General features: G+C 36.0%; 1 protein-coding gene across 2 annotated transcripts; it reads left to right on the top strand.

Annotated features, from left to right (window-relative positions):
- The first annotated feature begins 811 nt into the window (after positions 1 to 811).
- LOC111805428 (P-loop containing nucleoside triphosphate hydrolases superfamily protein) lies at positions 812 to 10,360 on the top strand. 2 transcript variants are annotated; one of them, XM_023690526.2, is made up of 10 exons: positions 812 to 1,070; positions 1,254 to 1,326; positions 1,551 to 1,660; positions 2,202 to 2,345; positions 3,320 to 3,428; positions 3,520 to 3,872; positions 4,838 to 4,911; positions 7,439 to 7,740; positions 8,071 to 8,317; positions 9,830 to 9,968. In XM_023690526.2, exons 1-10 carry the CDS (start codon positions 956 to 958, stop codon positions 9,833 to 9,835), a joined length of 1,533 nt encoding a protein of 510 aa, XP_023546294.2. In that variant the 5' UTR covers positions 812 to 955; the 3' UTR covers positions 9,836 to 9,968. The 2 variants fall into 2 exon arrangements, with proteins under 2 accessions (XP_023546294.2, XP_023546293.2); XM_023690525.2 differs by having other exon boundaries at positions 814 to 1,070; positions 9,826 to 10,360.
- Positions 10,361 to 13,000: the final 2,640 nt, after the last annotated feature.

The raw sequence follows: 13,000 nt of genomic DNA, 5'->3' as shown, positions 1-13,000 counted from the left end.
TCAAGTTTGATGAATCTTACACATATGTTGGGTTAAAATACAAAATTTATACACTTTCGCTCACGGGCATTTTGGAGTCTAATTCCTTAGGTGTTAACGTAGGATCGCTTCGAGACCATTTTGAAGTTAAATTTTAAAGGTGTAACATTGTAACTTTTTTCATTTTTGAGACCGAGTCGAATGCAAAAAAAAGAAATATGTATATATAGTCTGAGTCATGTAACCAAGAAGATTAGGATCATAATTTGCTAACAAGAGAGGAAATAGAAGCAAGATCGCAAAGAAAAGCAGAGGCTTTAGTCAAAAGGGAGCAATGGCTTACGCATATTCCCATCAGGTATTATAAAACATATCAACCATATTGCTTCCACGATAATTATGAGGTATGGAAGCTGCTTTGAATAATACAGTTCTAAATTGTAAGACTACATTGGGCGCCGCCACGTTTTACGGCATACGTGGCTCCTTTCCGTTGGATGTGCTTTTGAGTTTTGGGAATGAGGTTGTAGGCCCAACTTATTTCAGGCCCAACTTATTTCAGGCCCAACTTATTTCAGGCCCAACCCAGCTTGCATCAGCCCGAATATCATACAATAACAACCCAATATTTCCCAAATACCAATTCAAAAAGAGAAAAATTAGAATGAAAACGAAAACCAGATAATACTTACTATAATCCTCTTGATTAACATTTAGGGTTTTAGGGTTTTAGGGTTTTAGGGTTTGGGATTTAGGGCTTTGGGTTTGATGTTTTAGGGTTCGGGTTTCGGGTTTCGGGTTTCGGGTAAACTCATATTTTTACCACTTTCCAAAATGTTGCCGTTCGTACGGAATCGCTGACGAAAATAAGCTGCCGTGAGAAACATTAGGGTGAAGCTTCGCCACACTCGGAACTTAGAAGCAGCCGCCCCGTAGTGCAGTCTGAGCTCCTGCGATCAATAGCAGCATCAAAGTTATGAACGAAGGGATGAAAACAACGACGAAGAAAATGGTTAAAGAGGATGAGATTTTTGCTTCTTGTACTTTCGCCAGCCTCGGTCTGCACGCTACTTTATGCGACGAACTCCGAGGTGTGTTGTGTGCCGACTTTGTTCTCTTCCTTCATCGCCTCCTTTTATAATCTGCTTTCTGTTATGCTAATCATTCTACAATCTACTGTAATAGTTTTTGAGAGTTTAGCGTATTCGGTTAATTGTATTGATTCTAATCTTGGCCTGCATCTTCCGGTGTTGTTTTTTCTTCGATTGTAACAGATAAAATGGGTTTTGAAGTTCCTACGCTTGTACAGGCTCAAGCAATTCCGGCTATTTTATCTGGGCGTCATGTGTATCCTTCGAACATAACTTCTTTTAGTTGATATATAGTTGATTGCAGATGCGCGTGTTTATATTTTGATAATAAACTGATTATATTGAAGAAAAATGCATACGAATACAAAAAGGGGATATCTGGACATTGATTATCTTTATCACGTGGAAATTCATTGAATGGCACATCTATCTTTTGATATTTGCAGTGCTTCTGTAAGTTTTCTTAACTTCTTCCTGTAGTCTTGTTAATGCGGCCACGGGCACTGGCAAAACTGTTGCGTATTTGGTTCCCATCATCCATCACTTGCAGAAGTCCGATCGTAGGATTCAGCGGGCCGATGGAACTTTCTGTGCGTAACAGTAGTAATTTCTCAATTTTGCCTCTGCCCACTTATTTAATTTTATTTATATATATTTAAAAGGAAACAAGCGAGTTCATCAAGAAACCAATAAACTAGAGACCAATGCCTCCCTTCCTGAAGGGGATCAAACACTACCCTCTTGTTCTAGGATTTTCGCTGAGGTTTCTAATTAGATCACAAAGTTCTGGATTTCTTGTGAAGAGAATTTCATGCAATCAAGAGCATTAGGATAGGTGCAGGACCAAACGGAATAGAAGAACCTGACAGAGCAAGTTCCATCACTCTACAATCCAAAGAGAGACAAAATTTCATTGACGAAATCAAATAATTATGTAAAAGTATCAATCGACATTCATTGAAAGAAAAAGCTGAAAATTAATTGAATTTCAAAAGCCTGAAACCAAACTGAAGAAAGCTATAGCTAGAACAAACTTTTGTACATTGGCAGTATTGTTGAACTATCTCTCACTCACAGACATACTTGATATCTCCCATGTTTATTTCAATCTAACAAATTATTTGGCCATAGCGTTGGTTCTGGTACCAACGCGAGAGCTATGCATGCAGGTCTATGAAACTCTACAGAAATTATTACATCGTTATCATTGGATTGTCCCTGGTTACATAACAGGCGGGGAAAGTCGGTCGAAGGAGAAAGCCAGGTTGCGGAAAGGTAGGATAATCATAGTTTAAGTTATGGAATTACCATTTCATTTTGATGTAAGTTAGCTTTGTTCCATGACAATGTGTATGTGTTTGCTAGTCTTTTGGGAAAAAAATTATTTCATTTAATAAATTTTTAGCTTAACGACTTCATAGCTATAATTGTAGTAATTGGATGGCGATAATTAGGGATGCACAATGAAACTGACAAAATTGGGCCAAACCAAAATGATTTTTCGGTTTAGTCGGTTTGCTGTTTTGTTTGATTTATGTTAAAATACCATTTTAGTTCATATGCTTGAGTCTTATTAAATTTTAGTCCTGCTTTCAAATGTCCAAATTTATTCTAGTTTGTTCTATAAATCTTTAAATTAGTCCTTATTGTTAGTTTTAACTTCAATATGATAAGATATTGAAGTTAATTTTATCAAACTTGGTACAATAATGATATCATTTCCATTTGTGGAAATAAAAGATATGATTTGGATTTGTTTCCAAAATTTATAGCGAGAAGGCTAATAGTGACTACTTTTTTTTTATTATTATTATTGAAAAGTTAACAATAAACTAATAGTAGAGATTAATTTTAAGATTTGTTAAAATTACGCAAACCAAATTTGATCGTTTGAAAGTATAGGAAATAAAATAGCTCTTTGAGGTAAAACTGGCCATGTAAAATACCTTAACCTACTTTGGAATTTAACAGAGAAAGGTGTAGATAAACTATGGAAGAACTAGTAGCAAGAGAACTCCCTAAGGATGGGGGGACATTGTGCTTTATTTTTAATATCAAAAACATGTTTATTTTGTTGTGTTTTATGTGAGATCCCATATCGGTTGAAGAGGTGAAGGAAGCATTCCTTATAAGGGTGTGGAAACCTCCTCCTAACAAACGCTTTTTAAAACTGTGAGGCTGACGACGATACCCTAAACACTAAAAACCACTATGGCTAACATGCCAATTTTTTTATGGTCTGTGCTCAGGTATATCAATTTTAGTTGCAACGCCAGGTCGGCTCTTGGATCACCTAAAGAACACATCATCCTTTTTGTACTCAAATTTGCATTGGATAGTGTTTGATGAGGCAGATAGGTATGGTTACTCTCTGCTTTTTAGTACAATGCATTCTGGATCGGTCCTCTTATTTTTCACTTTTCTACATGAAACTTGTGCATCTATACAGAATTTTCGAATTAGGATGTGGCAAAGAAGTTGAGGAAATACTGGATCATTTGGGCTCGAGGAAGAATATTGTCAATAAGGATAATGGCACTTCAAGTTTTGAATTCCCGCAGCAGAATTTGCTTTTTTCGGCCACCTTAAACGAAAAAGTAAACTGTTTTGCCAAAATTAGTTTAGAGAATCCCATTATGATTGGTCTTGATGCTGGCAACAATGCCCTTGAATTTCAACCATATGAACATGGTCGATTTTTGGGACATGACATAAATGATGAAGCCCAGCCCACAAGGAAGGAAAAGAACTTAATTGCAGATTATAAAATACCAACCCAGTTAGTTCAGAGTTACGTGCAAGGTAATTTGATTAAAAGTTATATTTTATGAACTTTCACATGGTATTCATGAGTGCAGAGGATTGGATCCATGTTACTTTGACATTGAATTGACTATCCAGTGCATCCCTTTTGTATTTTTGTGCAGAGCCATGAAATTTCCTTTCTTAGGTCATCTACAACTGTGGTGCTTGCATGTAGATCTTTGAGTTTTATTTGGTTTGCCTCTGTTGTCTCAGACTATTGGTTTTGTTTTAATGTAACATAATTAGTAATTTTTTTGTAATTTTCATTTAAATGGTTAATTGTTCTAATTTTTTTTGTTAGTTGTTTACCTAGTTAGTAGGCTGTAGGCTAACCACTAATCCCTTCTCAACAAGGGTTAATCTCATGTTATTGGCTTACCTTTTGAATCCTAATAAACATTCCTTCGATGATTTTTGGAGATGTCCTTTGATTGTTTGGTTGCATGAAATTTGTATAATAGCAACCCGATGAAAGGGGCTGATGGCTGGAAAAAGAGTAGCTACCCGCCAAAATAACATAGTTCAGTCTGATATATAATATAATATATTATAAACTATATGATATTGTAAAATAATAATCAAAATTAATTAACGATAGTTTATATTCAACCTAATATTTAGTGGGTAACTACGACTTTATGGTTTATAAGTATATTATAAAACACCTTTTGAACAATTATTTAAATTAGGGTTCAATTTTTGAAAATGCTACCAAACACATTTGGAAACATGAAATACAACTTAGTTTCATTAAATTTCTTGTTTTCAATTTTTTTTTCCTGATTGCATACCAAACAAGTCCTCACTAGTTATCCTACATCATAAAAAGCATCCCTTTGAGGATTTTTAGAGATTTTCTCCTTTGATGCTTGGTTGTATAATGTTTGGTCCTTTTTGTTCTTTTGCCCTCCTATTCATGCTGCATCTAACATGTACACTTGTGATTAATTTTTTGTTTGCAGCACCGTGTGCTTCTCGGTTGGCTGTGCTTTTTTCTGTTCTGAAGTATTTGTTTGAGAGAGACTGCTTCGAGAAGGTAAAGACGATTCAATACTTATGTTTAGGTGGAAGATTTAGTATTATCACTCGTAAAAAAGGTTTTATTTTTATCATGTTCTGAGCAGTTATAGAATAATGCACACAAATGCAATAAAAGTAATGTGGCTCTCTACTCTTGTCACTCTATCTTAGTACTTTTTGTTGCATCCTCTAGGAAGAGTTGTGTGAGGATATTTGTAGAGGCAAACTGCCCAAAAATGTAAGGATATATTTGGAGAGGCAAACTGCCTAATAATTAGGATGTATTCTTACTTCATTCCCTGCCTTCAAGACTCAAGAGCTTCAATAAAGACAACATTCAAAAAGCCCTTCGTTCATCTCTCACTTCATGTTTGTCTTGATTGCAAGAATAGAAGAGGAGCTTTGATCATGTTTTCATCTGATGTGAATTAGTTTTCATTTGTCAGTTCTAATGCACCAAGTCTTTCTGCTTATGATGTATATCTTGTAAATCATCAAAAATGATCTATCCAAAGAACAATAGTTATCAAAATTGATCTTCTTACTCTATCAGCATGGGAAGAAGTCAAGTTGATGGTGATGAAAATCCTGATCTCTTCCATAGGTTTGTGGCTGAAAATAGAAGGAAACGTACAATTGGTGAAATTCTTTTGAGCACGGGTGTGTTTGTTGAATGTTTCTGATAATGAAGAAGATGAATTTGTAGACTTCTATAACCATTTGCATATTTGCCTGATATCCCTAATTGGAGTCCTCTAACGGACTTACCAAGTGATCAGTTGGAAGAACCTTTTGCCAAAGATGAGATTTGTAAAGCTGTCAATGCTATGGGCACTAAAAGAGCGTTCAATTATTTTTTTAGGAATGCCACCATTAATGTGAGCCTTAATGAAACATATCTGTCTCATCCCCTAGAAGATTGGAGCTAAACTTGTGGGGGATTTTAGACCCATTAGTCTCACCTCATGTCCTTGCAAGATCACGAGGTTATCTGAGAGATTAAAGTCTTGTCTTTTACCATATTTGATTTTCTTCAATCCGCTACTTTTGGATGCATCTCTTATTGCTAATGTGTTAACTGGTGAATGGAAAAGGAAAACAGAGAAAGGGATGGCCATCAAGCTTGATGTTGAAAAGGCTTTTGACATGGTTGATTGGAATTTTCTGGATGAAATCCTTTGTGTCGAGGGTTTTAGGATCAAATGGAGAAGATGGATTCAAGGTTGTAACTCAACTGCCAACTACTTTATCATTATCAATGGCAAGCCTAGAGGCAGGATCAGAGTCACTAGGGGTTTACGCTAAGGGGATCCCCCTTCCTCTTCATCATGGTGATTGATCAAAGGTTTTCCGATTGGCAAAGATATCCATGCTCTTCCATTGATCATCTAATATGAATTTGGGGATGACACCATCCTTTTCTCCATACAAAGGAGGTGACAACCTTTTCGCATTATTAAATATTTGGAGGAAGCTTTGGGCCTTAATATAAACTGAAAAAATTTGAAACTATGGGAATTGGTTTCGGTAATCAGCAACTATCTTATCTTGGTAGCTGGTTTGGGTGCAAAATGGGCAAGTGGCTAAATACTTACCTTGGCTTACCCCTTAATGGTAAGCCTAGCTCATCATCCTTTTGGGACCTGATTTTTGAGAAAGTTTAGAAAGACTTGTGTTTCGGAACTTACCTATCCAAGCGGTCGATTCATGCTACATTTTAAAACCTCTCTATTTATTATTGATATCTTTTCAAAGCTCCAACAAAGGTGGCCTACAGTTTAGAGAAACTTCTTAGAACTTTTTTTCTGGAAAGGTAGTATTGAACAAAAAGGCAACCATCTCTTAAAATGGGAAGTTGTGAAGGCCCCAATTGAAGAAGGTGGACTCGAAATCAGAGATTTATAACAGAAATGCCTCTCTTCCTGCAAAATGGATTTGGCGTTTCCACCTTGAAAAAGAGGCTTTGTGGAGGATGGTTATTGTTGCTAAATATGGATCTTGCCACTTTGACCTAAAACCACCAACTATAATTTTAAATTCATCCAGAGGGCCTTGGAAATCTATTGATAAATTGAAAGCTGTTGTCTGTTCCCATATTTCCATCAAGGTCTGAAATGGTAACAATACACACTTTTGGAAGGATAATTGGAGTGGAAATACTAGCCTTCAATACGTGGACCCTTGGCTGTACCATCTCTCTTTTGTAAATCTAACTGAATCTAAAGGGATTAAGATTTTCTAGAGAATTCCTTATAGAGTCCAAGAGATTCTAAGATGTTTATAGAATATCTTGGAATATTTGTTTACAACCTCCAAGATAATTCTAGATAGAACTAATGTGGTATATATTTGAGATAATTAAGTGTTGATCCTCCAAGAAGCTTATAAACGAGTTAGTGTTATTTTTTATTTTACACGATGGCTATAGTTGCCAGAAGGTAACAAAATTACTTAGTTACTTCTCATTTTGATTACTATTTTGTGAACTATTATTATTAACCTTTTCTTCTTTCATGACTCCATTGTTACTAACTTGTTTACAGACTTTGGTGCTCTTTTCAACATGTGATGCTGTAGATTTCCACTACTCCCTGTTTGGTGGATTTAAATTCTCCTCTTCAGAATCAGAACCGAGGTCTGAACATTTGTTCCTTAAATGCAAGATTTTCCGGTTGCATGGGAGCATGAAGCCGGAGGATCGGAGAACAACATTTCAGGCCTTCAAATCAGAGAAGCTTGCTCTTCTTCTATCCACTGATATTGCTGCTAGGGGCTTAGATTTTCCAAATGTTAGATGTATTATTCAATATGATCCTCCAGGAGAGGCAATTGAGTATGTGCATAGGTAACTGCACTTACTTTTTGAGAAAGAAAATGCTCTCTTTATTATTTATTTCTACTTGTTGGTACTCTTCTTCTGTATTATTAGTACTCTTCTTCTAAATAAGGTGATCTTTAATTATTTTAAAAAACCTAACACCTATATCAAGTGATCTTTCAATTATTTCCTACAAATCATGCAGTAAGTTGGTATTAATAGAGTGCACGTGTAGCTATGATATTTCACCAGCGGGGTGATGACAAAATTCCTTATTAGTTGGCTTCTGGGGCCTGCTTTATCAACTACTCAAGTCCAATTCATCTAGCATTTACATTTGTGAATATCCTGATGCAGGGTTGGAAGAACAGCTCGCTTAGGTGAAAGAGGAGATTCATTGCTATTCCTACAACCAACTGAAATAGATTATTTGCAAGATTTGCGGAATCATGGTGTATCTCTTACTGAATATCCTCTTGTCAAGGTGTTGGATAGTTTTCCGGTTCGTGGCAGGAAGCACTTTGTAGAGAAGTTCGTTTCTTTAGAATCACATTCCTGGATCATGTTCTTGCAGAGGGCAGTCGAATCGTTTATTGCAGTTGAGGTAGTTCTTTTCACCATCCCTCTTCTCTTTTGGTCTAATTAACAGTTTCAGAGTATAGGAGCCTTCTGACAAGTGCTTAATTTCATTAATATGAATGACATGTCACATTGTCTTTGCCTGGGGGAGCTTCTTTTTTTTTTTTTTTTTTTTTTGTTGGTGAAATTGCTATGATTTGACATCATTTAGAGATGTTTAATATAAACACAAGGCATCAACTTCTGTTTTTTTTTTTTTAAGAACTCTGCATTATTGTAACCTTGATTCATGAATAACACACTTTCATGAAAAGAATTGGCTAATGATTTCATTCTCCATTTTTGTTGTTTTTTGCTTCGAAGGTACTTCACTTTTAGGTTTTATTCTAGAATCTAAAATGACATGATTTCATTTGTAGGCTTTCATTGTGGTTCTGTTATGTATCAAGAATGAGTACAAATGAAATGAGTCTTTCCAATCCCTTTGCTATTATTGTTTATGTCAAAACATTGAGCCTTCTTAACTTCCTGGTTTCACCTCCAAAATCAAGACTATTTTGGTTGTCATAGAATCCTCATAGTGTACCCTAACAGAAAGTGGAAGCCTTGAACTAAGAAAATGTAAATTGACAATAAATAGTAAATAGGACACAAACTGTTAAGCCACATAATTGTACGTTAATGTAAATGTTCACTTTCCCTGGAATCAGGAACATATACTAGGACAACCTTTCATGAACATATTGTTGATATTTAGTAAATTTTTATAAAAATTGTATCAAACTTCTCAGGATGTCGTGAGTGAATATAAACATGCATGGACTTAAATTTTTGTCCCTTATCCAGCAATTTCCTACCTTCACTCTTCATGTGGTCTGGCCTTTGATGAAAATGACTCAATCCCTCCTAAATTCTTTTTGAGTATTACTTACCTCTCATTCCTTCGGTTTTTTCTCCTCTGGAATTCAACATGTGAGTGTGAGAGTGGAAGGATTGAATCTCTGACTTCCTAACCAGTTGAGTTATGTTCATGTCTCTTTTGATGTCTTTCTGTTTGTTACTTCAATTATATAGCATTCTTAGATTGTGGTCAATAATTTGTCTTTTTTGTTCATATGAGGTACTTTATCGAATACTAATGAGATATCATCTATGCTTCAGCCAGGTGCAAGTCTAACAAAGAAAAAGAAATATTCACTACTCCATTTATTTTCTCTCATTGAGTGTTTTCAATTCTAACATCAGTTAACTGGTAGCCACATATTGAGCTCAACACAAGTCTTCTGGAACTCAAAGAGATCGTTTGTTCTCCTTTCTTTGCATGATAGAATGTTCTGTACACACCAAACATTCTATTGATTTTCCTGTTTTCAAGAGTAAAGAAGTAATGGACTTCCAAAAATGCACCCCCAGCGTTTCAAAAGAATTATTTGCTTTTTTCTGTTTTTTGTTTTTTTAGCTTTTCCTTTGTTATTAAATTATTTTTAACCTTATTTCGGGATTACTTTAATATGTTTGCATTGCTTTCATCAGCCAGGAATGATGAAGTTGGCCCAGAAAGCATTTTGCTCTTGGGTTCGTGCATATACTGCTCATCGTGGTGAGTTGAAAAGAATTTTTGTGGTGAAGAAACTTCATTTAGGGCATGTAGCAAAGAGCTTTGCGTTGAAGCAACAACCGTCTGTTGTTGGAAAATCATTCAAGAAACAGGAAAAGAAAAGGAAAAGATATCCAAAGCAGGATGTCTCATCATCAAAAAAGAGGACTTTGTAAATCAGTGGAAAGGGTAAGCATGGAGGGGCTTTTAGTGAATGTGCAACATAACTGTTGATTCATTTTGTTTACTTTTCTACTTGGTAGCTATGTTGAATGCTGTGATTGTGAACTGTTTATCATGTCTAGGTCGCGTGCATCAAATGCAAGGCACCTCCCAAATTTTGAATTATAATCAGTTATGTTTATCATGAGTTATGTGTATGCAACTTGTAAACGAATCTGGCCTAATTGAGCGAGTATGACTGATTGAGTAGGTGTACATATTGGAGTGAAGCTTTTACTGTTTCAGCTATGTACAAGTTTTTTGCTCCGATTCACTGTTGTCTTTAATAACTGGGATTTGTGAAGCAATAAATACGTGGACCATGACTACCAAATATGAGCCGTAGGTAGTCAGAGGCCCAACAATCCACCCACCGCGGGAACGCGTAGAGGAGGTTGGGGAGTCCAAATCGAAAGCACATGGGTGGTTTGAAAGCAGAAAGGGGTCCAACAGGATATTGGGAGCCACCCGTACCATATGCGTTCAGGACCAGCGCTGCCGAACGGATAACAGTTATATGGGATTCTCTACACTCCCACGTCAAGGTGTATTTCCCTTTCTCTTGTACCCACCACTTGGAAGGCATAAATAGGTCGATGTTAAGGCCCAATTTCGGTTACTTGGTGCATTTGCTGTCGGACACCTGGAATTGGTGCCCCCAGGGTACGATTTCATCTCTCTCTATTCCTCTTAACCTTCTTTAATGGCATCCTCCCTCCTCCACCTGTGTCCCCTGCAAAAACTTCGTCTCCTGCGGATATATATCCTAATTTTTTAATGTATTCTTCCAGTGATCCAGGCTCTTTTCATTTCCTGTATGTGACTCCATTCACCATTCTTTTGAAGTAAAAATTAAAGTTTGGAAACTGTATTTGATACGTTATTGTTAATATTTTGCTTGTTGATGGTTGTAGTTTCTTGGACGGTTCATGTTCATCACATGATTTCATATAAACCCAGTATTGAAGGCCTTCCCAATAATGTGGTTTATGTACATTTGGTTTATGTACATTTGAGATTGTGTAGAATTGAAAGGTTTGTTGGAATTGATCTGTCACGGTGAATATGTACTTGGGCCTTTTACACTTTCCAGTGAAGGATTTGGACATGAAGCTAGCTTGCTACCACGAGATGTGACGGCTCTGCACCAAGGCAATAATAAAAAAAAAATATCCATTTGGATCTAGACAATCTTGAGTGTTGTTAGCGTTTTAGGGTGTTATCAGTGAGTTTGTACTGTTTTTGTTGTTTGCCATATGATTTCTGGCATCCACAATATATAATCTAATATAATGTCAGTAAACTATATGTGTGCGCCAATTAACGTGGCTGTCGCTTAGGCTGTTGGGGAATAATATGGTTCTCTTTCAGCTCAGCGGTAGATCACAAATACACAACACCTTGGCTGCATTGTTGTTGTACATATGAACGTGAGAGTGTGTGCAGACAATAGACTACGTGATTATATAGCGTATGCTATGGTGTTACCAATATCCACTAGTGGAAGAAGGGGAATGCAAGTTGATTGATTGAACCCCACCTTCAATAGTGCATTAAAAGACTGGCCCTCCCATCACCTCATCATCCTTTGTATAAAAGATATGGTAGAATATTACCTAGATCGTGACCTTAGTGGTCCATTAATATATCAACTTCATCAAGAGATTGGGAAGTTTGGATTTACGAGCGATGAATTCAATCCCTACTTGTCTTGTCGACACAAGTCGACACATTTTGTTAGGTGCAAACAAATTCTTACATTGACGCAAAAATGAAAATAACAATATCGTATAAGGATAATTATTTTTGTTGATATGAGATATTTTAAGTGAATCAAAAAACAAATACACGAGAGTTTATATCTAAAGTAGATAATATCATACCCTATTAATTAATTAATTAATACAAATTTATATGCAACTTTGTACCTATAGAATATACTACTCCAAAGCCTAGGGATCGTGTGTTTAAAGGTGGATACGTGGTGTGAATCCTTCTAATAAAATATGCATGCATGTCACTTTATTGTCTTTAGATCTATTAGCATCTCGTACCTATACCACATAATTATATGAGTAAGTTGGGAAGAGAGTAAAATTAACCAAAGCATGTGTTAATTTGGCATTTGATATTGGTTGCCTCGAGCATCCACTTATTACAAGAATGAGATGGAATCATTCTGCGGTGCTCACACATTCATACCAGTTTTCAATCCAATCCTATCTAACACTATAGAGTAATGTAACAAATTCTTCATTAAGGATAATAGACGAGTGGTTTTCTTTTCGTCAATTAAACGTACTAGATTCCATAATTTCATAATTTTCAGATAACGAGGATCACATATCGAGAAAAACACTTGTTGATTTAATAGATTACCCCGTGGTGTCAACCACAATGTATATAATATCTGATTTGTCAACTACAATGATATCATAATAAAATTTGTTTGCCTACTTTTTTTTCTTACTTAAACCATGTGAGACAGAAATGGACTCTACTACTTTCAAATTTGAAGTGAATCAAACGCGGACTTGAGGATAACTCTTTGTATTACTTTTAGCAAGCACTCCAAATAAATATTAACCATTCTATTGATTGGAAATGGAAGAGACTTTGTCAATTCTCTATTATTAAGGTCATTGGAACACTGAATGAGTGACTAACTGGCATGCTCATGGTGGCAAAAAAAAATTAAAAATAAAATAAAAGTGTTGATCCACACCACAATCAGGTCGGAGTTGGAGGTAGTTAGCCCGACAACTGCTGCTGCTCTTCACATGGCTGTCTGCTCTCTCTCTCTCTCTCTCTCTCTCTCTCTGCCCTTTCATTAACTATTTCTAAATCCAGAAAAAAAAAGAAAAAAAAAAAAAGATTTTGTTACCTGCG

Source organism: Cucurbita pepo, chromosome 11 (assembly GCF_057944985.1).
Source record: "Cucurbita pepo subsp. pepo isolate OVF chromosome 11, ASM5794498v1, whole genome shotgun sequence".
NCBI lineage: Eukaryota > Viridiplantae > Streptophyta > Magnoliopsida > Cucurbitales > Cucurbitaceae > Cucurbita > Cucurbita pepo.
The sequence above is the reverse complement of the archived record's forward strand: the minus strand, read 5'-3'. Positions and strand labels throughout refer to the sequence as shown.